General features: G+C 37.9%; 1 protein-coding gene across 2 annotated transcripts in view; it reads left to right on the top strand.

The window, feature by feature from the left end:
* Nucleotides 1-23417, top strand: part of GLIS3 (GLIS family zinc finger 3) — a 358155-nt gene that overhangs the window by 234226 nt on the left and 100512 nt on the right. For both annotated transcript variants that reach the window (XM_075191338.1, XM_075191347.1), the window contains exons 4-5: nucleotides 12772-12933; nucleotides 14953-15063. In XM_075191338.1, coding sequence (XP_075047439.1) covers nucleotides 12772-12933; nucleotides 14953-15063 — 273 coding nt within the window. The remainder of the gene's footprint in view (nucleotides 1-12771; nucleotides 12934-14952; nucleotides 15064-23417) is intronic.

Here is a 23417-nt window from a genome sequence, read left to right as displayed (position 1 = left end):
AAATTGAAATCTCATATCTGCATTGCTCTTTAAAGCCAGGCACATCGGTGCTCCTATTGCTTATGCACTTCACTTATCCCAGCTCCTCCCATTTATTGGAGTCAATTTCTGATTCTCTGCCAACACCACTTACTCTATAAACCTACGCACTTTGGTGTCATGCACCATTCAAACTCATGTCACCTCCAAAGATGGTTTTGCTCTGTACTTAATCATGGTTGCTCTGTGCTATGGAAGTGAGTCCCAGAGTGTTACATTTTGTCCCTAACACTCTTATAGATTACAAAACCCACAGAAACCCATTTCCCTACCTTTATTTAACCACTTGCACATTTATCTTACTTACCACTTCCCTTTCTTTTTTGGGAAAGAGCTCTGTTTTATTTTATGACAATAATTAATCGTTGTTAGCAATTGGTACAAAAAGGTATTTAGGTATAGTATAATTATTATTTTTGTTTTTGTTGTATATTTATTTATTATTATTTTTATATAGTTGTTAACATAAAAAGGAATACCATAATAACTGTAAATATTTAGTTCCCCTCTGTCTTGTCTTTTGTTTTTACTGTAAGAGCCTGTTTCAGCCAGAATTATAGCAACCATAGTATTAGGTCTGGACCCTGGCCATTTTTAAGTGAAACATCTCTCTCACATTTGTCTGATAGAAGTACACAGTCTAATATAGTTTAATGTGCAAGTGAACTCCGTTCTCAAATGTCTCTTATGAGGATCTCTTAAACAGACCAGTACATATATCCAGTCTAGTTGTCAAGGATTAAGAACTGATTTGTGTTTTTTGAGCTCCTTTATGAAAATACCTGGCTGGTTAAAGGAATGAGCCTGATGTAGTTTTCACCATTTACATTGCTCTTTGAGGAATTTATATCTGGATTATTATAGGTGCACCTATACTGTTGTTAATATCCTCAAGAGATGGTGTTTAATATCATTTAAATATTATGTATTTGTTTTAATAAATTATTATTTTTATAATCACATTACAGTGCCAGTGATTTTATGATCTGAGGACGTACTGCAATTTGTTCTTTTTAAGGTAAAATATATTACTTATTGCTACAGAAGGTAACCAGGTCAGCAGGGAAAAATCAGCAATGTAGAAGGAGATTGTGGATAATGACACAGTCGCAGCTTTGTCTGCAGATGTGAGACAGGGCTGGCCAGGTTAGTACACAAATGATGGGTTATATGACCAGTGTGTTCTTAGTGGAGACGACTAGTCAGATAGGTGAAAACTGGAAAGCATATCTCCTTTAATGGTCTGTTCTGTGATGTTTTTCACAAGGAAAAACTCAGTGTCTATTTGTAGATCTGGATGTTTTCGGTCTTTTGTAGGAGATTTGTGTCCATTCTTGTTGTGGTGGGGATGGAGTTGTGGCGTTGTGGATGCTCTGTTCCCATGTGGGTGATTATTGCAGTGTTTGTATACCCAAGGATTGCACAAGACCATTCCCTTCAATCAGATAATTGATGAAGTGTTGCGTGCTATTGTGTGGCTCTACCAATCTAAACAGGTCCCCCAGCAATAACACATATGATGTTGGCAGTGGGTGTAACGTGACTAGTTTAAATTTTCTGAAGGGGATTGTCGTGCCAATTGCAGGGAAGCTTCTTCGGGTGGATAAAAATTTAATTTTACTATTCTATTTCTAGGCCTTTCACCCAGGTCTGGATCTCACCGTTCTGTGTGTGTGTGTCTATCATTCCATGCAATAATCAGTGTGAACAATTTGCTGTATACCTTGCGTTGATGTCATCTAGATTAACATCTTGTTTTCTATGTGTTTCTGCAATATTTGTTATTTTGTGTTAATGTGTAAACTATTATAATAATAAATGTAAATCATAGTTTTGTATATAAAGTCTTTTTCTTGTTATACTTTCTTTTTGTGTATAGTTAAATTTGCTACCATTGTAATTATATATATTTACATTTAATTGCCAAAAGCTGAATCATTTGGGGGGAGAGGAGAGGAGCCATTAGAATCAACTTAGTGAGCTCTCATTATTTGAAAAGAAAAAGGAAACTAGGACACTCTCATGATACAAACAAATGGTGCTCAGATCATTTAAATTATTATTTACAAATCACAACATTTTAAAACTGCAGTACAAATGCTCTATTGTGATATCACACGTCTACTTTTATGCAATTGCTCCACGTTTTATGAGGAAACTTTTGCAGCTGTGAGGATGCAAAGGTTTGTATCGGGAAGAATTAGGAGGTTGAGAGGCATTTCCACTTTTGCACTAAAGTGGAAAAGCAAGAGTTAATGTTGTAGGAAGACTTGAATTCTCTACCAGCTCTCACGTGCCTCTTATCATGGGACTCATTGTGTACCTTCCAGTTGCACTTCTGATGAAAAGCCCATTTTTAGGCACAACCAATGTAATAAAACATGTCCAATACACAAAGGTACAACAAAAATAGTCTCAATGTCCCTACACTATCATGATATAATGAAATGAAGATAAAGCAAGCAGTATTGCAACTGAAAGTGTTTAAATATATAAAGGGGTTCTTCTGAAGTGGTAGTAGGTTGGACCTTGTTTCCATCCTGCATCAAACTTAATTGATCGTATGTAGCTGTTTCCAAGGACAGGGACATTGACGTGTACCTTGCAATGTGCAACGTGGACTCTAGGAGTACTTTTCACCCATAAAGAAACATTACAGGTCTGTGGTGTTTTGCCGTTCATAAATTACCCTGTTTGTTTATTTTAGTAAATTAAAGAAAATATTTAATGAAATCTACTTTTGATTAAATTGTTTATTAGCAAAAGGATCCTGCTTGTTGTCTGGTGTGAATTTGTTAATGTAAGGTTTTAAAATGTAATATGAAGATGTGTGTCTGTTGCGGTGTGTTTGTGTTTGATTTTATTCTCTCTTGGTTATAAAAGTGGGAAGGTCTCTGAACTGCACATGGAGAGGTGAAGCATTACTGGCTTTTTTTGTAGGGACTGTATTGTAACTTGCTTCTTAGCCCACATTTTGATGTATTGAACTTCAAATACTGTCTGCCCGGAAATACCATGGTTTACGTCAGGCATTTATATACCCACATGCACATAACCAGGTTCTAAACACAAAAATAAATTGTTAACCTTATTCACTATTACACTATCAGAACCATAGTGTACAATTTTAGAAAGTTATTTTTCTACTGACTAAACTAGGAATTACCAGAGAACCAGTGCACATGGAAGTCTTACATAGGGCTTTTCCTCCCATGAGGAACAATTTTAGGTCAGAAGAGAAGAGGTTCTTACTCTTAACTTTTGGCTGCTGCACTAGTCTGTTAGGAACAGCAGGTAATTGCTGTTTTCATTCTGTCTGCTTCAGTGTTGTTTTCAGCCTGGTTGTGATCACTTGAACTCCTCTCACTTGCAGCTCAATCTGACACCTGCCCTAATTGGCTACTCCTTCTTTAAATACCTGTCAGTTTCACTGAACCTTTGCCAGTTATAGCATTCAGTTCCTGGTTGCTGACCTTAACCTGTGTATTGTGCTGATTACTGGATTGATTTTCTGTGTACGACCTTTGGCTTGTGTCCTGACTGTGTTTTATTGCTGGTGGCCCTGACCTTTTGCTTGTGACTCGGATATCCTTGCTTTCTGCCGGCCCTGACTCTTGCTTGAACCTTACCTCGCTGCCTGCTTCTGTCCTTGGACCCCGGCTTGTTCCTCACAATGGTTATCTCCTGTCATCACCTCCTATACCATGCTGTGGTGATATTCATAAGCTTGTACTATGCTGAGTTTAAGACCTAGGGGCATCTGAGTACCTGTGAGCGCTACGAACTCTACAGGAAAGGCGGCTGCTTTAGGTGAAGACCTCTGCATTGTGTTCTGCAAGCTTATGATAATCAGCCTTTAGCCATAATATTCAGCCGTTAGCCGTGCTCCTCACCTACCCCGCTGCTCCAATCACTGTTTGCGCTGTGTAATAAATTGTTACAGGAAGGAGCTCGGTATGACACACGTCACCTGTTCTTCCTGTCCTCAGTAGAGCACTGAGACTGGTAGCATGAGATGTGCAGGGACCTGTGTGTCCTCCTAAAGCTGTGAGTGACTAAGAGCATGGGGTTAGAGCACCCCAGCATCAACTTAAGATGAATAAATAGATATCAAGTATTAGTACTTACAGGAGTGTCATGTGGTTCTTGTTGAGATTTTTAATCTTCCTTTTAAAATGTTCTGGCTAGGCTGCCATTCAGCAAACCCTTGCTCTCCATGCAGTCTGTGTGGAGATTGGGAGATAAAACATGAAATAGCTTTTTCAAAAACAGTTTTCACCAGATATTTTGTATAATACAAACATACTCTAGAGTGTTTTCAAAAGAAGGCAGCACCTTTACTGCCACATTACTATTAAATATCAGGAAATAAAGCAAGCCAGGAAATCGCATGTACTGTATGAATTTGTTAATAGCTTTAATTTGCATCTGCCAATAAACAGAAACCACAGTTTGTGACTTTATAGCAGTTGAGGAAGGCTTGTTATTCTCAAACCATTAAACTTTAATATTTCCCCTAAAGATACATGCCGCAGTATTTTGTTGTTGTGTTCTCTATAGCAACATTGTCTTAAATGTAAACCTTAATTTTGCCCATGTGTGCCACTCAATGATTTGGTCACAAAATGTATTTACAATATTTATAAATAGAGAAAATTTAATCATTCACATTTGGAGCTTACAATCTACATTCCCTACCACACAGACACACCCTAGGGTAAATTGCACTGTCAGCACGTGTTTGGAGTGTGGAACGAAATATACACAAACACAAGGAGAACACAGTAATTCCACACAGATAGTGCTCTGATCGGAATTGAATACATAGCCTAGGTGCTGTGAGGCAACAATAAAGAGCAATAACAATGCAGTGTTACAGAGCTGCCCTAATATATATATATATATATATATATATATATATATATATATATCTATAATATAAATGTCTAGTGGCGTGTGTTAGTCTGTCTGTCTGTCTGTGTGTGGAAAAAATAAAACCAAGCTGCAGCGTCACCTGCTGGGCGGAGTTATACACTGACCTACTAAATTCTTAGTGTGTGTGGAAAAAAAAATTCAGAAAGGGCTGAAATTTGGTATACTAAATGTTTTTAATTTGTTAATTTAATTTGTTAATTGTTAAAAGTGTTTATAAAGATTTTAAAAAAATATATATATATTTCTTGAAGGAGAAGTAACAGTTGGGAGTGGTTGGTGGTTGCCGGGGGTGACAGTGGGGAGTGGTTGGTGGTTGAGGCCTGGGCTATGGCCCAAATGCATGACAAGCAGTTTTCTAACACCTTAAGTAGCTTGATTTGACTAGAATGCATGAGTATCATGCACGGGTTAACTTATATATATATATATATATATATATATATATATATATATATATATATATGCACAAATATGAAAGAAGTCGTATGTTATATACTGTATGACCTGAAAAAAATCTAAATCAGCACAAATCAAAATCATGAAGGGCCTGAGTCAGGCATGTATACTGAGCGCAATCATGCGTTTGTTTTAAACCGCACGTAAATCAGCTCTGTATACTCCTTAAGTCAGCAAGGAACAGATATAAAGATATGTGTGGTGTTGACTATGGGTATAGGTTTACTCTGCTTTACTAGACCTGACAATGCAGGATATGTGTCAATTGCGCAGATTTTTTTTTATACAAATAATGTTACCTGTCAATAATATAGAGATAGCTGGTGCAAGAGATACAGCAGAAAAACAAGTAACTTTGAGACGAGCTTGATTCGGACGTGGCTGCGTGCCCTCGAACTTGGCACACACTTACTGTATATTGACTACAGCCAAACGCCCCTTCCCAGCCCCGAAATAGTAGGCTGTAGTAAGTGTCCTTTGCATGCGAAGACAGAGCGGACAGGGCTGCGCTATCTTGTGTATGGGCTGGTTGTGGACATGCACAGACTGATTTTGCGTACGATACGTTCAAAACCAGCAGAGACGTACCTTAATGACTCAGTCTTCTGGTCATTGAGTTGCAAATTACCTCCAGTTATGAAGGGGTTAAGCAACATGTAGGTAATGAAGGTAGAGGTATAAATAAAATACAAACCTAGTTAATGATATTTTGTAAAGAGCAATGATAAACATGTTTTCGTTAATATAATATTACAGTCTTAAGGATTCCCCTTTTCTCCATTTTCATACCCTACCTTCAAAATTGTTAATTGAATTGTTGTGCGGAGCGGTGGTGAACTGGTGATACCTACCGAAATTGAGACAATCGGGATAAAGAAGCTGTCGGTTGGGGCAGGGGGACAGACCCCTCAACTGCTAGTAGGCTGGAAGATATGTCTTGTTCATCATCACAATGCTTAGCGGAACAGCAGTGGACAATTCTGTACACACATCACGGGTGAGGGAGAAATGTGTTTCAGGGGATAACCTAGTGATCTTCTTTTTTGCGGTAGAGTCTCAAATCACAAAGAGGAAATGTTGGGTGGCATGGGGGAGGTTTTTCTATTATTAAGCAGGTACAATCTTAATGACCACTTTACACGCTTGCTGTAGGAATGTACTGTGGGTGTGAATTGTTGATACACATGGCAGGACCAGTGATATCACAGTAATGAAAATGCTTGTAGAAGCAGCTTTATGACCTATAGGACACTACCATAAAATGTGGGAGGAGTTTCAGCTCTCTGTCATGAATTGCAGAGGTAACAGTTTACTCTTTACTAGAACAGCAGCAGGGCTGTAACAAGGGCTGTGCGATAGGGGCGACCACCCAGGGCGCAACGCTGATGAGAGGCGCAGTTTAGGAATGTTTTAGGTTCATTTGGTTAAAATTGAGGGCTAGGGGGGCGGCATTTATCTTTCTCTCCCCAGGCACTAGAATTCTAAGTTACGTCTTTGAGCAGCAGTGACATTTCATTGTACAATATATTTTACCTAATTTCAGTTTTGAGGTTTTTTTGGTACTTTAAGAAAAAAAAAGCAATTTAGTTTCTTAATTTCCATTTTTAATGGTGTAGAAGAGCCTTACTTTAATTTCTCTGTGGTCTGATAATGAAAGAGTTATTACAGACTAAAGTAACACAATGTTGTGTTCAGTTCTACATCTTTTCATGAGTTTGGTTATATAATATAACTATTTTATGGTTTATGTGCAATGCAGCGATTATGTTTTTGATATAATACAGAAAGATTGAAGACTCATTGGTCACTCATTACAGCATAAATTGCATCCATCCATAAACATGAATTTAATGGAAATGTGTAGTAAAGTAATGCCAGACCCCATTAAATTTTTAATTGAATAGAATTTATAGTTCCCATTGAACTCTTAATAGAAAGCACTGCTCTTGTAAGTGCTGAGGACAGGCACTTGTCTGTAAAGTATGTGCTGGTAAATTAAATTCCATATGATTATAGGGCAAAATGACAAAGCCATATGTTGTTTATTTTGTACAAACAAAACATATTATAGGAGAACACAATTCTATTTATATTGCGTGTACTTTTCATTAGCGACAAGCTTAAGAATTCACAAATGATCAGAGTATTAAAGCACGGTGAGGACCCACAATAGTTCCGACCAGGGTAATAGTTTCGGTGAGTGTTCAGTTTGTTTGCCTCTAAAATACTTAGACCAGTGGCCGAAGTGGGGGTGTACTGCATGCGGTGAGAGACAAATGCAGGGTTATAGAGGGGGATTTCCAACTTTTTGCAAGGAAAAGGCTATTTAATACTAGCGCTTGTACTTCCACAATATATGTTCTGTTGTTTGCATCTCAGGATAGCGATAACAATAATATATAATAAAAAAATGTTTTATTCTTTAAATAAAGCATTTTTTTTTTTATAATTTTTTATTTTTAGTGGTCAATCAAGAAAATACAGACAGCAAAACGATAACACTGTGTAGCATGCACAGTAAAATCACAACAGTTATTGTGGTGTATCGCATATTAGGAAACCTGTAGACAAAAATTACAGTTTTTTACATTTTTAAAGAGTAATATAAAATGGGTGTAGGAACAAAAGGGATTGTGGGGGAGGGGGGAGGGGGGTAGGACCTCAAAGATAAGCACTGTAAGTATTTAGAGGATAACTAGGGTGTGTTGAGCCTATAGCAGAGGGGGAAAAGCATTTTTATTTAATACAGGTTTTTAAATATTTTTTAATAAATGTAAACCTTTTTTTTTTTTTAAACTTCAAATTATTATTTTTCTACTTTAGTAGAACTGAAAGCCCAAATGCAGACTTTGAGTTCCACTTTACAGGAGTACATCTGCAAGGCTCGGTCACACGGTATGTTAAACTGCACTAATAAGTGATTTCACTTAATCGCCTCACCCCAAACACGCTTTCTGGTCTCTGCTGTCCATGGTGTGGGTGAATATGTACAAGGGCTCCTACCACAATCAGGCTTCATCATGTGATGCAGATGACTCATACAAGCACCCCTTCATTCTCACTGATGAGGGGAAGACATAAAATATTGGAGATATCCTCTCCTGATATCTCGACATCTGTGTTGTCCCGTGTAACTGACTGTCTTTCTGCCATTTCATCTTGGATGGCCTCTCGTCAACTCAAACTTAATCTTTCTAAAACAGAGTTAATAATATTCCCACCCGCCAACAAGAGCATACCTGACATTTCTATCTCTGTTGATAACATGACCATAAATCCCACCCCACAAGCTCGCTGCCTAGGTGTAATCCTTGATTCACGCCTATCCTTTGTTCCCCACATTGACTCTATATCTAAATCATGTTACATACATCTAAAGAACATTTCCAGAATCCGCACATATCTCACACAAGACACTGCTAAAACCTTAATTCATGCACTAATCATCTCCCGCATTGACTATTGCAATTCCCTCCTTACTGGTCTTCCCAAAAACAGACTCAAACCCCTAAAATCTATTTTACATGCTTCGGCAAGACTGATTTTCCTTGCAAATAGCTATTCCTCTGTTGAATCACTCTGTATGTCTCTACACTGGCTGCCTGTCTTCTACCGAATCCAATATAAAATACTTTTACTAACCTACAAGGCCATCAACAAAGCTGCACCAACATACATCTCCTCTCTTGTCTCAAAATATCTCCCAACTCGGCAACTCCGTTCTGCAAAAGATCTGCGTCTCTCATCCACCCTCATTACATCCTCCCATTCCCGGTTACAGGACTTTTTTCGGGCTGCACCCACTCTATGGAACTCTCTCCCTCGCACAATAAGACTCTCCTCTGTTCTACAAACTTTCAAGCGTTCTCTGAAAACCTACCTATTCAGACAAGCTTATAATATTCCTCAACCACCATCTTAACCTCACTACCTTTAGCCTGTTACACAATTTCACACAAGACAACTACCCCCGGAATAACATTGTTGTGTGACAGGATCATTTAGCTTATGAGTCACCCTACCTTTGCAGTCTGGCTGGGCCAAGATGCAAAATGTATACTTAACCTCATGTGTCAATCTCCCATTGTCCCATAGATTGTAAGCTTGCGAGCAGGGCCTTCTCACCTCTTTGTCTGTTTTACCCAGTTTGTTTATTAGTTTATTACGTTTGTCCCCAATTGTAAAGCGCTACGGAATATGTTGGCGCTATATAAATAAATGATGATGATGATGATGATAGAGGGAAAAACACAAAGGGAAATAGACGTGTGGGAGATGATAGAGACAGAAACAGGGATGGGGGCCCGAAACACACATGAGGCATACAATCATGGGGAGGGAGGAGAGAAAAACATTAGGAAATCAATACCTGAGTTAGTCTCAGTGACCCCTTGCAATATATCACCCTTCCTAGAGCAGAAGTGGCAATATGTGAGAAAAGCAACTGTTTTTGAAATCGGTTTTATTGGAGCATCTGGCTTCAGTTTAGCAGTAAGCTCCAGCATTAACAGCATAAAAATCACATAAGAAATTGTAAAGCACACAAACATGTGGTGGGAGGGGGGGGGGGGGTGAAGGAATCAGGGGAGACCAATCCTGGAAACAGGGAAGGACTAAAACTGCTCAGTGACCGGTCACCTGAGTAGAGGTTACAGTGGGGATGGCCAGCGCTTCCAAATAAAATGCCAGAGCAATGCCTTCTATGTTGCAACAGGCAGCGCATGGACCATGGTGTAAAGAAAGTCCCACTAATAAGCTGCACAGTTACATTGGTGATAGAACGGGGCGGAGATATAAGGACAGCACGCGTACAGGCAGCCAACATTCGCATATATCGTCTGGCAGTTTCTGCCAGGAAGTGAAGATTCATGCACCAGGGGGGTTTCTGGGCTACTGGAAACCCCCCTGAATGCGCGCCTGACAGTTGTATGCCATACCGCCACTTCTCCTACTGCCTTCATTATAAAATTGTCACATTTCATTCACTTAAATTCCCATTACATTTTTCATACCGCCACTCCTAAATTTCTGCTTTGACCACTGACTTAGACCATACTAAAGTTGAATAATCATTTAGCAGTTTTATCGTTTTGGTAATGGTAAGCTTATGTTCAAGGCCTACCAGCAACTTACAGAGCCTTGGGTTTTTCATTATAGAAATTATGGCATATATGCTCAAGTATAAATTATTGGGATTTCACCGGTGTTCAAGACATCTTTAATAAGCAGCATGCTGATTGCTGGGAAAAAGCAGCCAGCGTGCTGGTGGTTTGCTCCTGTTACAATTACCAACTATATGAAGCAGTTGAAGGTAAAATATAGCGGGCCTGAGTCATTAAATAGCTTTTGTGCGCTTAGAACCGGACGATACACAACAGAACGCAGTCACGTCCATATCATCTTCGACCACAGACGACACTTTGCCTGTTGTGTGCAGTAGACATTATGATCATCCTAATCAATGTTTTTTTTATTTTTTTTGTTTTTTTAACTCTTTAAATTTACATGTATAATCATTAATGACTGTAATACTGACATGTAACATTAATTGAATATATAAAAAAAAATTCTGTGTGTTCTTTTGAGATTTTATATTCCACATAGGTATTGTACATATCCTGCAGTGTCCAGTAGAGCAGAGTAAACCTACACCCATAGTCATCACCACGCGTACCTTGAGATCTTTTCCTTGTTGACTTCGGGAGTATGCAGAGATGATTTACGTGCAGTTTAAAACAAACACATTTTATTCAGGCCCAGCATGTTTTATAAGCTTTTTTGTTTGCTTTGTTGAGTGTATTATTGATTCAAATACCGCTGTCCACTGACCAAATCAAAAGTGCGATAATGCAGAAGACACAATGCTATAGGCATTTCTGTATAATTAACAAGTGATGCTAATACGTGTATAAATTATATCGGAATATTAACTGTGAGTTCTGATGTCATCAGGAAAACTTGTGTATTATGAGTAGCGCACTTCCCACTGCAAATTACCTTGGAGATTTGTGGCATGTCATTTGTGAATTATAGTATCCTTAGAATCTATAGGAGCAGATATATTATTCCATATATAATGTGATGTGTCTTCTGCTGAAACATACATTACTGTTATAATGTAACTATTTCTAATTAATTTGATATGCAGTTCCGAAAAACAAACAAAAAGTGCATCCTTGTAGATTAAACAGAGCATGGAGAATAAAAGGGTGCTTAGATACTATTGTTATTTAGAAATGGATTGTGGTATACAATGCTAGAAAGCCATATTACAATACATACAGATGTTTGTAATGTTGTTGATCATTGAGGATTACTTGCTAATGCCTTCTGGCTCTGAAATGTAGATAAATACAACAACTGACAAACAGTTTATTCTCTTGACTATTATCATTACTGCTATGGGAATCAAATTGGCCAGTTTGTCAATTCTATTTCTTATGATCATGAACATCTAAATAGACCAGAAATTATGTATGAGGAAAGCAACACAGATGATATTTCTATATAGTGAATATTTTATATATACGCAGAACGGAAACTTGGACATTCACATGCAGACAGCTTCCTCAGACAATCTAACTAATCAACTACAACATCTGTATTGAGTACAGGCAAAAATTTTCCTAGACCTAGAAGTATTAAGATCTGACTTAATTAATATATCTTATCAGCTTCATGCACAAAACAGTCCTTTCCATTTCTTATTTTCTATAGTAGAAATGAGTGACTTGTAGTTTGCCCGGTTGCTACCATGCAAACTTCTACAAGATAGAGTGCGTTGAGCAACAGCACAACCTAACATAACATGAGCAATTTGTAAATTGTAAATGTAGATCTGTAGTACAGTAGTTCTTCTCAGCTAAACAAACCTTGAAGTAGATTAATAGCTTGCAGAGATTGTAGTTACCTCTTCCAACTTATGGCTGCGTCTTTTCTTAAAATGTTGCTTATGCTTAACTACTAGTAATATTACTTCTGCTTAACTATCAGTCTATGCAATGGAAAGTAGACTCATGGTTTCTGCTTAAAAACACATAAGAATTGCTGCATTAGAATTGTGAACTTAAGCTGTTGCAAAGCCTCCAGCAATACCCTTCTCGAAAATTACAGAAGTTTGTGTGTTACTTTGTTAAATCTGGCAGGGCAGCTTGTTAGGTATGCCAAATTTCAGAAAGGTTTGATAGTTTTGTAACAAGTAAGAAACAACTGGAAATCAGTTTTATTTGAGTGATGAAACATTAACGGCTGAGCCATGCCCTGGAGTTTTCAGAAAAAGACACAAATTCTTTTAAGAAAAGAAACAGAAACATTCCTCTGTATTTTGTTTTTTTGTTACAGTTTGAAGGGTGCAAGAAAGCGTTTTCAAGGCTTGAAAATCTAAAGATTCACTTACGGAGTCACACGGGGGAGAAGCCCTACCTTTGCCAGCATCCTGGCTGTCAAAAGGCTTTCAGCAACTCAAGTGATCGTGCCAAACATCAAAGGACACACCTGGATACTGTAAGGAAGGACATCGAATATAATTAGCTTGTTCCGTAAGAAAAGACACACAGAGTTGCCAGTTTTCTTAGCGATTCATGAACAATTCTTACAAATAACTGCGCTTCCTTTACCTGTATTATGCAACATATAGTAGAGGCCATGGCATTTCCATAGACAAGACCAGCTGCCATATTAATTATGATCACACAACATTTTTTATTCCGACATATAACTGCTGCAAAATGTATAAATAATATTTTCAGCATTTATTTATTTATTTTTCAAAATTCCTTGTTGCATAAACTGTCAATCAGTTCCATTACATAGATGAAGGGGGTCCATGAAAATGGGCATAAATGTGCATATTAAGATGCCTTGTGCCCCAGAAGTTTTCAACTTCATTAATGTCCTAGAAGTAGCACAATTAACATAGTTTAAATACACACTTACTCAGAAGCAGGGCCGGATTAACCATAGGGCTAACCCGGCATACAGCCCAGGGGCCTATGGCATCCAGGGGGCCCTTGAAAGTGCTCAGCAGCAGTATTGATCGGTCGGGGGCGGGGGCGATCAGTGCTGCTGAGCACTTTCACTGCAGTACTTCCCCGGCGCGCTGTAGTCTCGTTACTGAGGAGATCTCGTGAGTCTCACTCTCACAAGATCTCCTCAGTAAAGAGCGTACAGCACGCCGGAGAGGGTGGTGGGTGCCGGGGGGGGGGGGGGGCCTCACTGGGGAATGGAGGCCCCCTTAGCCCAGGGGCCTCCATTCCCTTAATCCGGCCCTGCTCAGAAGTCTAGAAAATATTTTAGTGTAATTTGTTTATTTGTGTGTAGGCCACTACTCTTTATTAAACACAAGTAAAAATAGTTGAAAAAAGAACATTGATGCAGACCACATTTGATCTGTTTTAGGTACACATTAAGCTTTTCCCAACCATAACACTCTCCATTCATAGTCCTTTCTACTTCCATGAAACAGTATTAGCTATTTAAGAACAGTTTGTAACTAAAACAAAGTTCCTAGTTCAGATACAAGCATTAGTGTCTTGTTTGTAAAGTATGTTATATACTGTACCATCTTGTCGATGTGTGTAATAGGTAACATGGTACATGCTGTCCAGGATATCTTCCTTAGACGTATCACATTTTCATTTCAGGAGCCAAACCATTTTAATTAAATTTAACCACACAACTTAAGAACATGAAGGAACATAGTTGATGTACACTGATTAATTATAAAGCAGGGACATATCTTTCTGTTACTCTTGTCATGATATTGATGTGCATAGTTGCTAGCCTTTTAAATTAGTTTACTGGGGCACTTGCTACTGAGCCAGATCATCTACGCTCAACACATGCAATACTATCTTATGGAAAACAAAATAATTCAATCTAAGAGACATAAAAGTAGAATTGTATTGTGCAGTTAGTCAATATTGAAAACTAGGGACATTTCCAAGGACATATTTGTGGGACTGTTGGAGGAAATTAAAGACAGTTGACAACTATGGATGAGATATATAATCCCTTTGGCACATGCATTTTCAGTATACAATATTGTTAGGAAGCCCCAGCAATGGCTGTCAGTATCTCTTTTTCAACACTGTAGCAGTATTTACATTTCCATATTTACTGCAGCCTCTTTATGACATTTGAGTGAAAAGTGCTTTTAGATATGAAACTAGATGATTGTTAATATTTTGCTTTATATTTAAAAAAAATTAGATCTGTTTAACAATTGTTTAAAGTATTACTCTACTGATTGCTTCCTTTGCTACGTCACATCCTAATCTTTTCCCTACTTTGTTCTGTCTCTATAGCAGGATTCCTCTCTAACCCTAACCAATGCTTTCTGGATAGTCACTGCTGTTAGACAGCAGGACTAATCTGCTGTATCTGATTTTACTAATCCCTCCTTGAGCAAACGATTCCTATCCTGTAAGTACCTCTGGGAATGTTCATTGATAACAAATGTGAAAAGGCAGTTACAAGTAAAGTAATGTGATTATATTCCCCAATGTTTTTTTTCTTGTCTAGAAACCTTACGCATGTCAAATTCCAGGATGCAGTAAGCGGTACACAGATCCAAGCTCATTACGAAAGCACGTAAAAGCTCATTCATCCAAAGATCAGCAGGCCAGAAAAAAGGTAATGCTGGCACAAATGTATCTCTGATAAATGTCCGGAAAAGTCTTACTAAAATAATGCCGCTTTGTTTAAGACAATGTAAACAAGTAATGTAGACCACAGAGATCATTTAGAAAATGTCAGATCACATTTAACTGTTACTTTTCCTTCTATTAGTAAATATACCTAAGTATGTGCAAAATTACAGACAACTACAACTTGAATGTAGACATCCTCAATTACTGTAATATGGTGTTTGTGCAAACAATAAGAGGTGCATGGGATCTTATCAATAAAGAGGGTCTGGGCTCTGTAGGTGGTAAACAAAACACCAGCTCTTCCCATGAAACTATGGGATTGATTGTCATGAGTCTGTGAGCTCCATTTATCTATCTATTTAGCTATCTTTATCTATCTACTTGTGCATATTTTATTACCATAATCCATCAGTTATATTATGTCTTTTCATACCATGCCAATGCACAGTCATTGAACATATTGGAATAGATTCAATTCCCTGCATTGTTCTTAAGAACCCAGCCTGCACAAAACAAATTTTTGCTGCAAGCAAATATCAACAGAGAAATGACCGTAGTAACGGTAATAATGCTCAGCTATTACAGTAGTAGCGGTAGTAGTACGCGGGTCGCATTGTTCTAAAGAACAACGCAGGGAATTAAATCTACCCCATTGCGGACATGATATGTTTAATTAATCGGTTTCGTTTTACAAACCCATTAACAAAAATATGACAGCACCATCTTCATTAGGTGGAAAAGTTTCCACATGTCAAGTGTTATGCAAACAAGCGTATTTTAGTTTTACATAGGAGGTTAAAATGTAGCCTGATATCTAATAGCAGGCAGTGCTGTTCCATTTAATCATATTTAACTGAATACCTGGCTGTTGGCTGAAATCAAGCTTTGGAATTTCAAATATTTCCAGGCAATAATAATAAAAGAGTAAGAAACAGTAAACCTTTTAGGACAGAATAAAGATTATTTATTACTTTAATTAAATTTGAAAACTGGCATAAGGTCACAAAAGGGTTTTTACACAACAAAATGTGGATTCTAAAAAAAAAAAAAAAAAAAACATAAAAATTCCAAGGTGATAAAGAAACAGTGAAATAAATAGCTGCACCCGTGGGGGGACTCTTGTGTTGAAAGGATTGAACCCTTTGGCTGTCACAGCCTGTTAGTCATGGACTCATTTAATATGTCCTGCATGTAATCCTTTCTAAAAGTTCCAAAACACTCAATGACATTTTTTTTGCAAAGTACTGCAGAGTAGATAAATAATATTTCAAGATTTAAGAGCTTGACAAAAATAAATGTCAGTAAATTTTAGTATCATGTTACAATGGAGCCTGAGAGTGCATGCCATAAAGTATAATATAAGTATGTAACATAAAGCACTGTAGGACTATTTAAGACTAGCACTAGGCACTCTGCCGTTATGCTGCTTCTCGAATGGATTATAAGTTAACATTACATTCATACCTAATGCATCTTATGGGACAAGCTTGATAAATTATATAAGGGCAGAAGTCCCACCTGTATTCATAGATAGATAGATAGATAGATCCAGATTAATACAATTAGTGGCAATACTGTATGCCCCTATGGATGTTTTACTGCATTTTGGAACTAAAAAAGAAAGCAAAGGGTGGGTTTTAGGGACAAACTTTTTTGTTTTGACCCTTCTCAGTTTGGGTGGATCGTAGAACATCCTAACCATTAGTGTCATAAACCAAACTGTATAACGTAGCGTATGCCATTGATATATAGCCTATGGCAGGGGTGTCCAACCTTTTAGCTTCCCTGGGCCACATTGGAAGACGACGGTTTGGTTTGGGCCGCACATAAGATACACTAACAATAACGATAGCTGATCATCCAAAAAACCATAGAAAACATAGTTAACATATATATATATGAGAAAAAAAGTGATATATATATATATATATATATATATATATATATATCACTTTTTTTTCAAATCCCCCTATACTTACCTTTCAATCGCCCTGTTCAAAAAATCCTCTCTAGTTATTATACTATAATCACTTTTTGTATTGTTTCGATGCAATATCAATAAAGTGCATTTAAGCCAGGCATTGTATATCAGGGTGCCCTGACCAGGCCTGCGGTACCTGACATATACATCACTGTGACCCCAAATTGTGACCAGTTTTGCTAATTACACCACTATGTTAGTTAAGGGTTAACAACTTATAATGGGCCAAAGAGAATAATATATAATGCCCCATTAGTATTACAAGTAGAAGTATGTAGCAGGGAGATAAGGTCCATGATGCTCCAGGACCAGGTGACTTTTATTCACTGGTCAGCGTCCCTTGAAATAATAACAAAAATCCCCCTTAACTTACCTTGTTCTCCTGTCCTCTTCTCTTCTTTTCTCCAATTCTGTGCTGCTGATTGTTCTTCTCGCGCGGGTGACTCCTCTGTGCTGCGCTCCGCAATGGATGTTGGGCGTGATGACATCACGCCTGACATTCACTGCGAGCACCGCACGGAGGAGGAGACAAGAGAGGGAGCCGGAGTACCAGCTGACGTGACTGCATGACCGCAAGGTAAGTATTTTCTTTTCTTTTTTTTGCAGGATTTTTTTTTTCCATTAACAGTGCTGCCCCCTTGCCACAACTAAAACTCCTTCTGGGCCACATTTACAGGTGTGCTGGGCCGACATCCCTGGCCTATGGTATTATAAAGCAGGATATAATGGTACAAGGTGCTAATTAGGGAGCGGCACATGATTTTGGCCCCAAAGCGCAGATGAACCTTGTAGCAGTCACATACCAGGCTCTATGGAATCCCATACATTTCATTTCAGCTCACAAGAGGATAAAAATGCCTAAACACATTTACACATTTCCATTCAGTAACCATTTGGGAAAAAATAACCTCATATCCGAGCTTTCTCATGGGTTTGTGTGCAAAGTAAACATTGGGTTATAACTCATTTCAATAAAGCAATACTTTTAAGTATAAATAAAATAATGATCAATTATTTGTTACTGCTACAGACACTTTTTTTCTTAAAAGGACTGTGATTTGTTTTATAACCTTTTTTTTAGTTACCAGAATAAAAGAGAATACAGGTTACTTCTACTCTCTCTCCCACCCCATCTGTATGGATAATCATTTTCAAAGGGAAAAAAAAAATGTTTTGTGTGACCAATGTTTAACAAAATGACTGCATGCATGATAACTAATTATTAGTAAATACATCATACTTACACTCACAGTTAGTAACATGAACATTTGCAGTAAACCTATCCATCCTCTATATTCCACATCTAAGTATAAGATGTTTATAATGTTTGCCACAAGGATGACAGTAATTGGTTTGGCAATTTCAAGGCTCTACTCTATTCTAATCATAGAGTTAGCAGTCTGTATAAAGTTCATTGCCATTGGGTTATACATATCAGGCACGCACTTCTCAGTTGCCCTGAAACCCCCCCTATGATCAGAAGACAGGGCCGTGCACTGCAGTAATAGTTTTCTCGGCCCGCCTTCTAACAGGATGTGGCGGAACCCTTTTTCTCCAGACTTTTAAGAATGCAGCGCACACCCACTTAGCAGAGTGCGGACCACAGACCACTTCTCCTTGTGTGATGTACACTTGAACCCTTCTCCTCCTACCATTAGAGGTAGGTTATTATTGTGATCGTGTGTGTGTGTTACTATTACTATTTGGTAATAAGTAACTTGGACATATAGTAGCCTTATAATACTTTATATATCTCAAAGTTTATACATTTCTTTACTTCAATAAAGCATCAACAATTACAGTTTTTCATATATAACTTTCATCTTCCACTTCAAAAAGAAATAAATCAGCGCTGAGTGTGATTCGGCAATCCCTCACAATATCATGAAACATGGATTAATGATTAAAATAACATTTATTAGGCATGTGCACAAAACAGATAACACATTAACCCTAGAATGACCAGCTGGTAACAATATCAAAGATATGACAATTAACTCTAATGAGTCAGCGTTCGGTGATAGTCCAACACGGAGTGGATGAAAAGTATATTGGCCAATATATCACTCCTAGGGAGACTCTGTATCAAAAATGTCTCAGATGCTCAAACTAGAGCTAGTAATGATCGAACGCAACCTCATGAGGTCTATGAAGCAGGGGTGCCTGTTAGATCAAAGGTAATTCTTCATATGCGAATCAACAAAATGTCTATACGAGCCAATGATGGTAGTCAGTCAAACAAACTGACTGAAGTTGCTCCCCACGATTGATACTTGTTAATATTTAATACATGGAAATGTTATTACAGTTTGTCCGATGTTAAATAAACTAGTAGAATCAATATAATCTCCACTCAATCAAACCCAATCATGGGATTCCTGGAAATAAACAAATCAATCTCTATGAGTAAAAATAGCGTGATAACTTTATCCGGTAATTAGCAAACATGCAGTACGATACCGTGTTGAGATGAATCCACGAGATTGATCCTGTTAGGTTATGCAATTACTTTACCACCGGACAAATAGAAGCTCAGATGTCTCAATAGCAGACCTCTTTAAAAGAGGAATGTTGGTCCCGATCCGTAGATACTTGTTATGTAACACATCCAAGAAAGTAGCAAATTGGAGATGCTCCGATCTCTCGTTACTAACTGCACACCGCTCGATAGCCACTCCACGAGTGAGTCAATTCAGCTGGTCACGTGACCTGACGCGTTTCATCACCAGTTGGTGATTTCATCAGAGGTACTCTTCCACTTGACTGAATATGATGACTTAAGTAACCAGACAGACATCAGTCTGTCCCTTGCATTTGACTGCTTTTGTGGCCTGTCAGTTCACCTATGTAACATGCTACATACTGTATTCCAGAAATAATGGGGCTGAACTGGAAAGTTCCAAATATTCTCTGAAGCTCTGGAATTAGACATTGTAAATAGGAAGCTGATGACTTATGAGGGGCTCTTTACCTCTTTTAGAGGAGAAGAGCTTGTTTTGTTTTGTATGTGTAGCTCACACCCTCTGTCTCCTCGTGTATGCCTCTGCCCCCCTATTGTTTGCATCTTGCCCCTCTTATTGTGTCTGCCCCTTTGTTTCTATCCCCTTGTGTTTACATTGTTTTGTCCTCTCAACACATTTTCCCCCCATTCACACACTTAGGGGAACTTCCAGTTGCTCAGAACCCCCTATGCCTAAATCACACACCCTGATTTTCTGGAAATGCACAGGTGCAGACATTTATTGAAAAGTATTTAAAAATATTCATTCATTGCAAAAAATACTGTAGGTAAAGAATAAAGCATCTTTTTCATGCTCAAGTCATATTAATCTGTTACTGATATTCTGAGATGGTGGTAAGAGAACAGGTATTGTGGTGGTATAAGTACTGCTGCGATACTTAAATAGGCATCCCCATGCAAGCATTTGGAACCCCCCCACCCCAATATAAATTCTGTGTTTGCCCCTGCATATATGGGGGAAACTATGAAAAATCACAGTCTGAGCTCTCATAGGGTCTCATAGGGTCCACTTAATCATGACTTGTTTGGTGGGCACTCATCCCTACTCATTAGTTTACACATGGCTGCTTTGTAATGACATTAATCATACTCTTGTCACTTGATTCACTTTTTTCTTTCCTTTAAAAGTGGCTATTTGCCAGTACTGGTTATGGTCTCATGTGGTAGAATGCCTTATTTGAACCAGATTGGTTAATGGATCCCAGTCAGGTCCAGCACTAACCCTAGGCATCAGAGAGCATAATGTCACTCATTCGTTGTCTTTATTGCCATTGCGCATCCCCACACTGAGCTCTGGCCACTAACATAAAGTGGCAACAAGCGGCATCTTCTTAACTGTGACGCTGGCAGCTGCTGCTGCTCCACTATTTGGTAAAGGGCCAGGATTGTGGTGTTGGACTATGAATTCACAGCCCAGCTCCACACTCTTAAGAATAGAAGATGTTGCCAAACCCTGCTCAACTGTAGGTAAGGAGCTGGGGGGGGGGTTCAGGGAGGTGCTGGGGGAAGGTGTGTGACACAGTTCGATAAGGGGGGCACCTAGAACACATGATCCCACCCTCATCACAGTATGGGCACGTTTAACGCAAGGTATAACCATCCCAATGGCATAAAGGAACCTCTGAACCATCATTGTTTCTTTGTTTATACAATATTTTGCTTCATTCAATTTATCCTAATTTTGGGTAGTTTTGTGGGGCTATCGTTGCTTGGATTTTTATCATGGATATGAGATGACATAATGATTATAATGCTGAGCTTTAACAAATATATTTGGTTGGAGGCAGCACCAAAGGGTCACTAAAATGTATATACTAGTTAGTACAATATGAAAAGGTATTTTGTGGCATTCACAAACATACGTGTAAAAGTCCCCCTACCTTTATAGAACTTAAAGTATTTAATATAATGATTGTATGTAGACTGACAATGACTCTAAAGTTAAAAATAAAATGTTTTCTTCACTTATTTTAGGTTCTGTGAGGCTCAGTGCACTTCCATTAATAGATTGTACAGCATAATAATCATCTCAATAATCAGATAATTTTCCCAAATAAATTTAGTTCTAATAAGTGCAAGAAATGTTTGCATCTAGATCTGCAAATGCTATTAGTAGCTCTTATATATAAAGCCACTAATATTTTAGTTTTTTTTCTTCCTTTAAGTTCTCAGTCCCCCTGTTCCAACTAGTGGACTACGTAGAAATCCAGTAATAGGTACTGACAGTTTGGTAGCTCCCCATGGTATAAAAGTTCTCCTGCACAACTGTGTTACACAAACAATACACGTTTGCAAAGAATTAATAAAGTGAACTCATTTACATACTGATACTTTTGTTATATATTAAGCAACCTCCATCCAAAGGTATTTGAGGTATGAAAATGTGTTTATATGTAGTAGTATAACTGTCCTTTGTCGTAGTCCAGCTGTAACCCTACATGTCAGTGTCGTCAGTATGTGCACAGATGTTGCTTATCTCCTCACTCATATCAAGCTGGCTTCAGACATTAGTATGCAGCCACAGGCTGAGGATCGCTGAGCAGTGCCCATAGTAACCTGAAAACAATTCTTTAAAAAAAAAAAACATTCTGTGAAGTAAGTGTTTTAATCCCATTTTTAATCCTTTTACTTCCGTATCTCAAAATGTAATATAAATTAGACACTGGGTTGTTCTTCAATTTGTTTATGGAAAAGGGTACTGTCACCAAAGGATTAGAAATGGCGAAAAGTTTTTTAAGGTACTTAATCACACAATTTTGTGAGAGACTGTGCAGTATGTAAAACCTATGAATAGTAGCAAAACATATTTTAAAAGTGTTTATCAATGGATTAAAGACATTTTCTACCAGACTTTTGTTATAAGTATTGTTTGGCATGGTAGGACAACTCCATAAATGTACTGAACGTATCAGGTAGAGAAAGGAATGGCTATAAAGAATGTTTTTAAAACCTTTTCTTCCTTTGATGTAAAAAGCAGGAATATAAAAATATTCTGCCGTTCTGACTATGTCTTTGTACCACAGTGTTATTTTTTCATGATGCACACATTACAGGAATAGGCTTCCTCCAGAGTGTTTAGTGGTTTAGTCTGAGCATTTACAAGAAAGCTACATTTTGTTGCTGTTCTCAAAGATGCCATAAGCTGTTGTATATATATTCTGCCAAGGAATTTATATGATGTGGTTTACCACATCTGAAAATGTTGTATCAGGAATCGTGCACAACTAAGCCCTACTTGCTACAATGGTGGTGTCCCAAAAAAACTCTTGCAAACATGTAACATGTAGCAGAATAAAAAGATAATACAATTTAGTATTGTAAAGATATAACAAAGCTGGATTGATAAGTTATGACTTTCATTTACATATGATATATGTAAAAGTTCCCAAAGTATGACAGAGCATTGCATATTTCTCATAAAAATGTTAGCATACAGAATGCATACTATTGTCATCTGTAGTATTACATTTTAGGTTCTGAGTGATATTTTATTGAGTGTTCCTATAGAATTATAAGGGTGTTCACTGGGCACTTTTAGTGTTTTGGGTTTTGGGTTTTGGGTTCTGATTAGCTTGAGGTTTTGGGTTCTGATTTGTTTTGCCAAAACACCTGATGAAAGGTTTTGGTTCTGATTTAGGGTTTTGGGTTCTGATTTATTTTTAAAAAAGCATAAAAAGTGCTAAAATCTAGTTTTTTTTGTTTTTCACTCCTACGCTATTATTAACCTCAATAACATTGAATAACAATCATTTCCACTAATTTCCAGTCTATTCTGAACACCTCACACCTCACAATATTGTTTTTAGTCCAAAACGTTGCACCGAGGTAGCTTTCT

Source organism: Mixophyes fleayi, chromosome 1, assembly GCF_038048845.1.
Source record: "Mixophyes fleayi isolate aMixFle1 chromosome 1, aMixFle1.hap1, whole genome shotgun sequence".
NCBI lineage: Eukaryota > Metazoa > Chordata > Amphibia > Anura > Limnodynastidae > Mixophyes > Mixophyes fleayi.
Note: the sequence above shows the minus strand (reverse complement) of the source record. Positions and strands in the feature narration are given on the sequence as shown.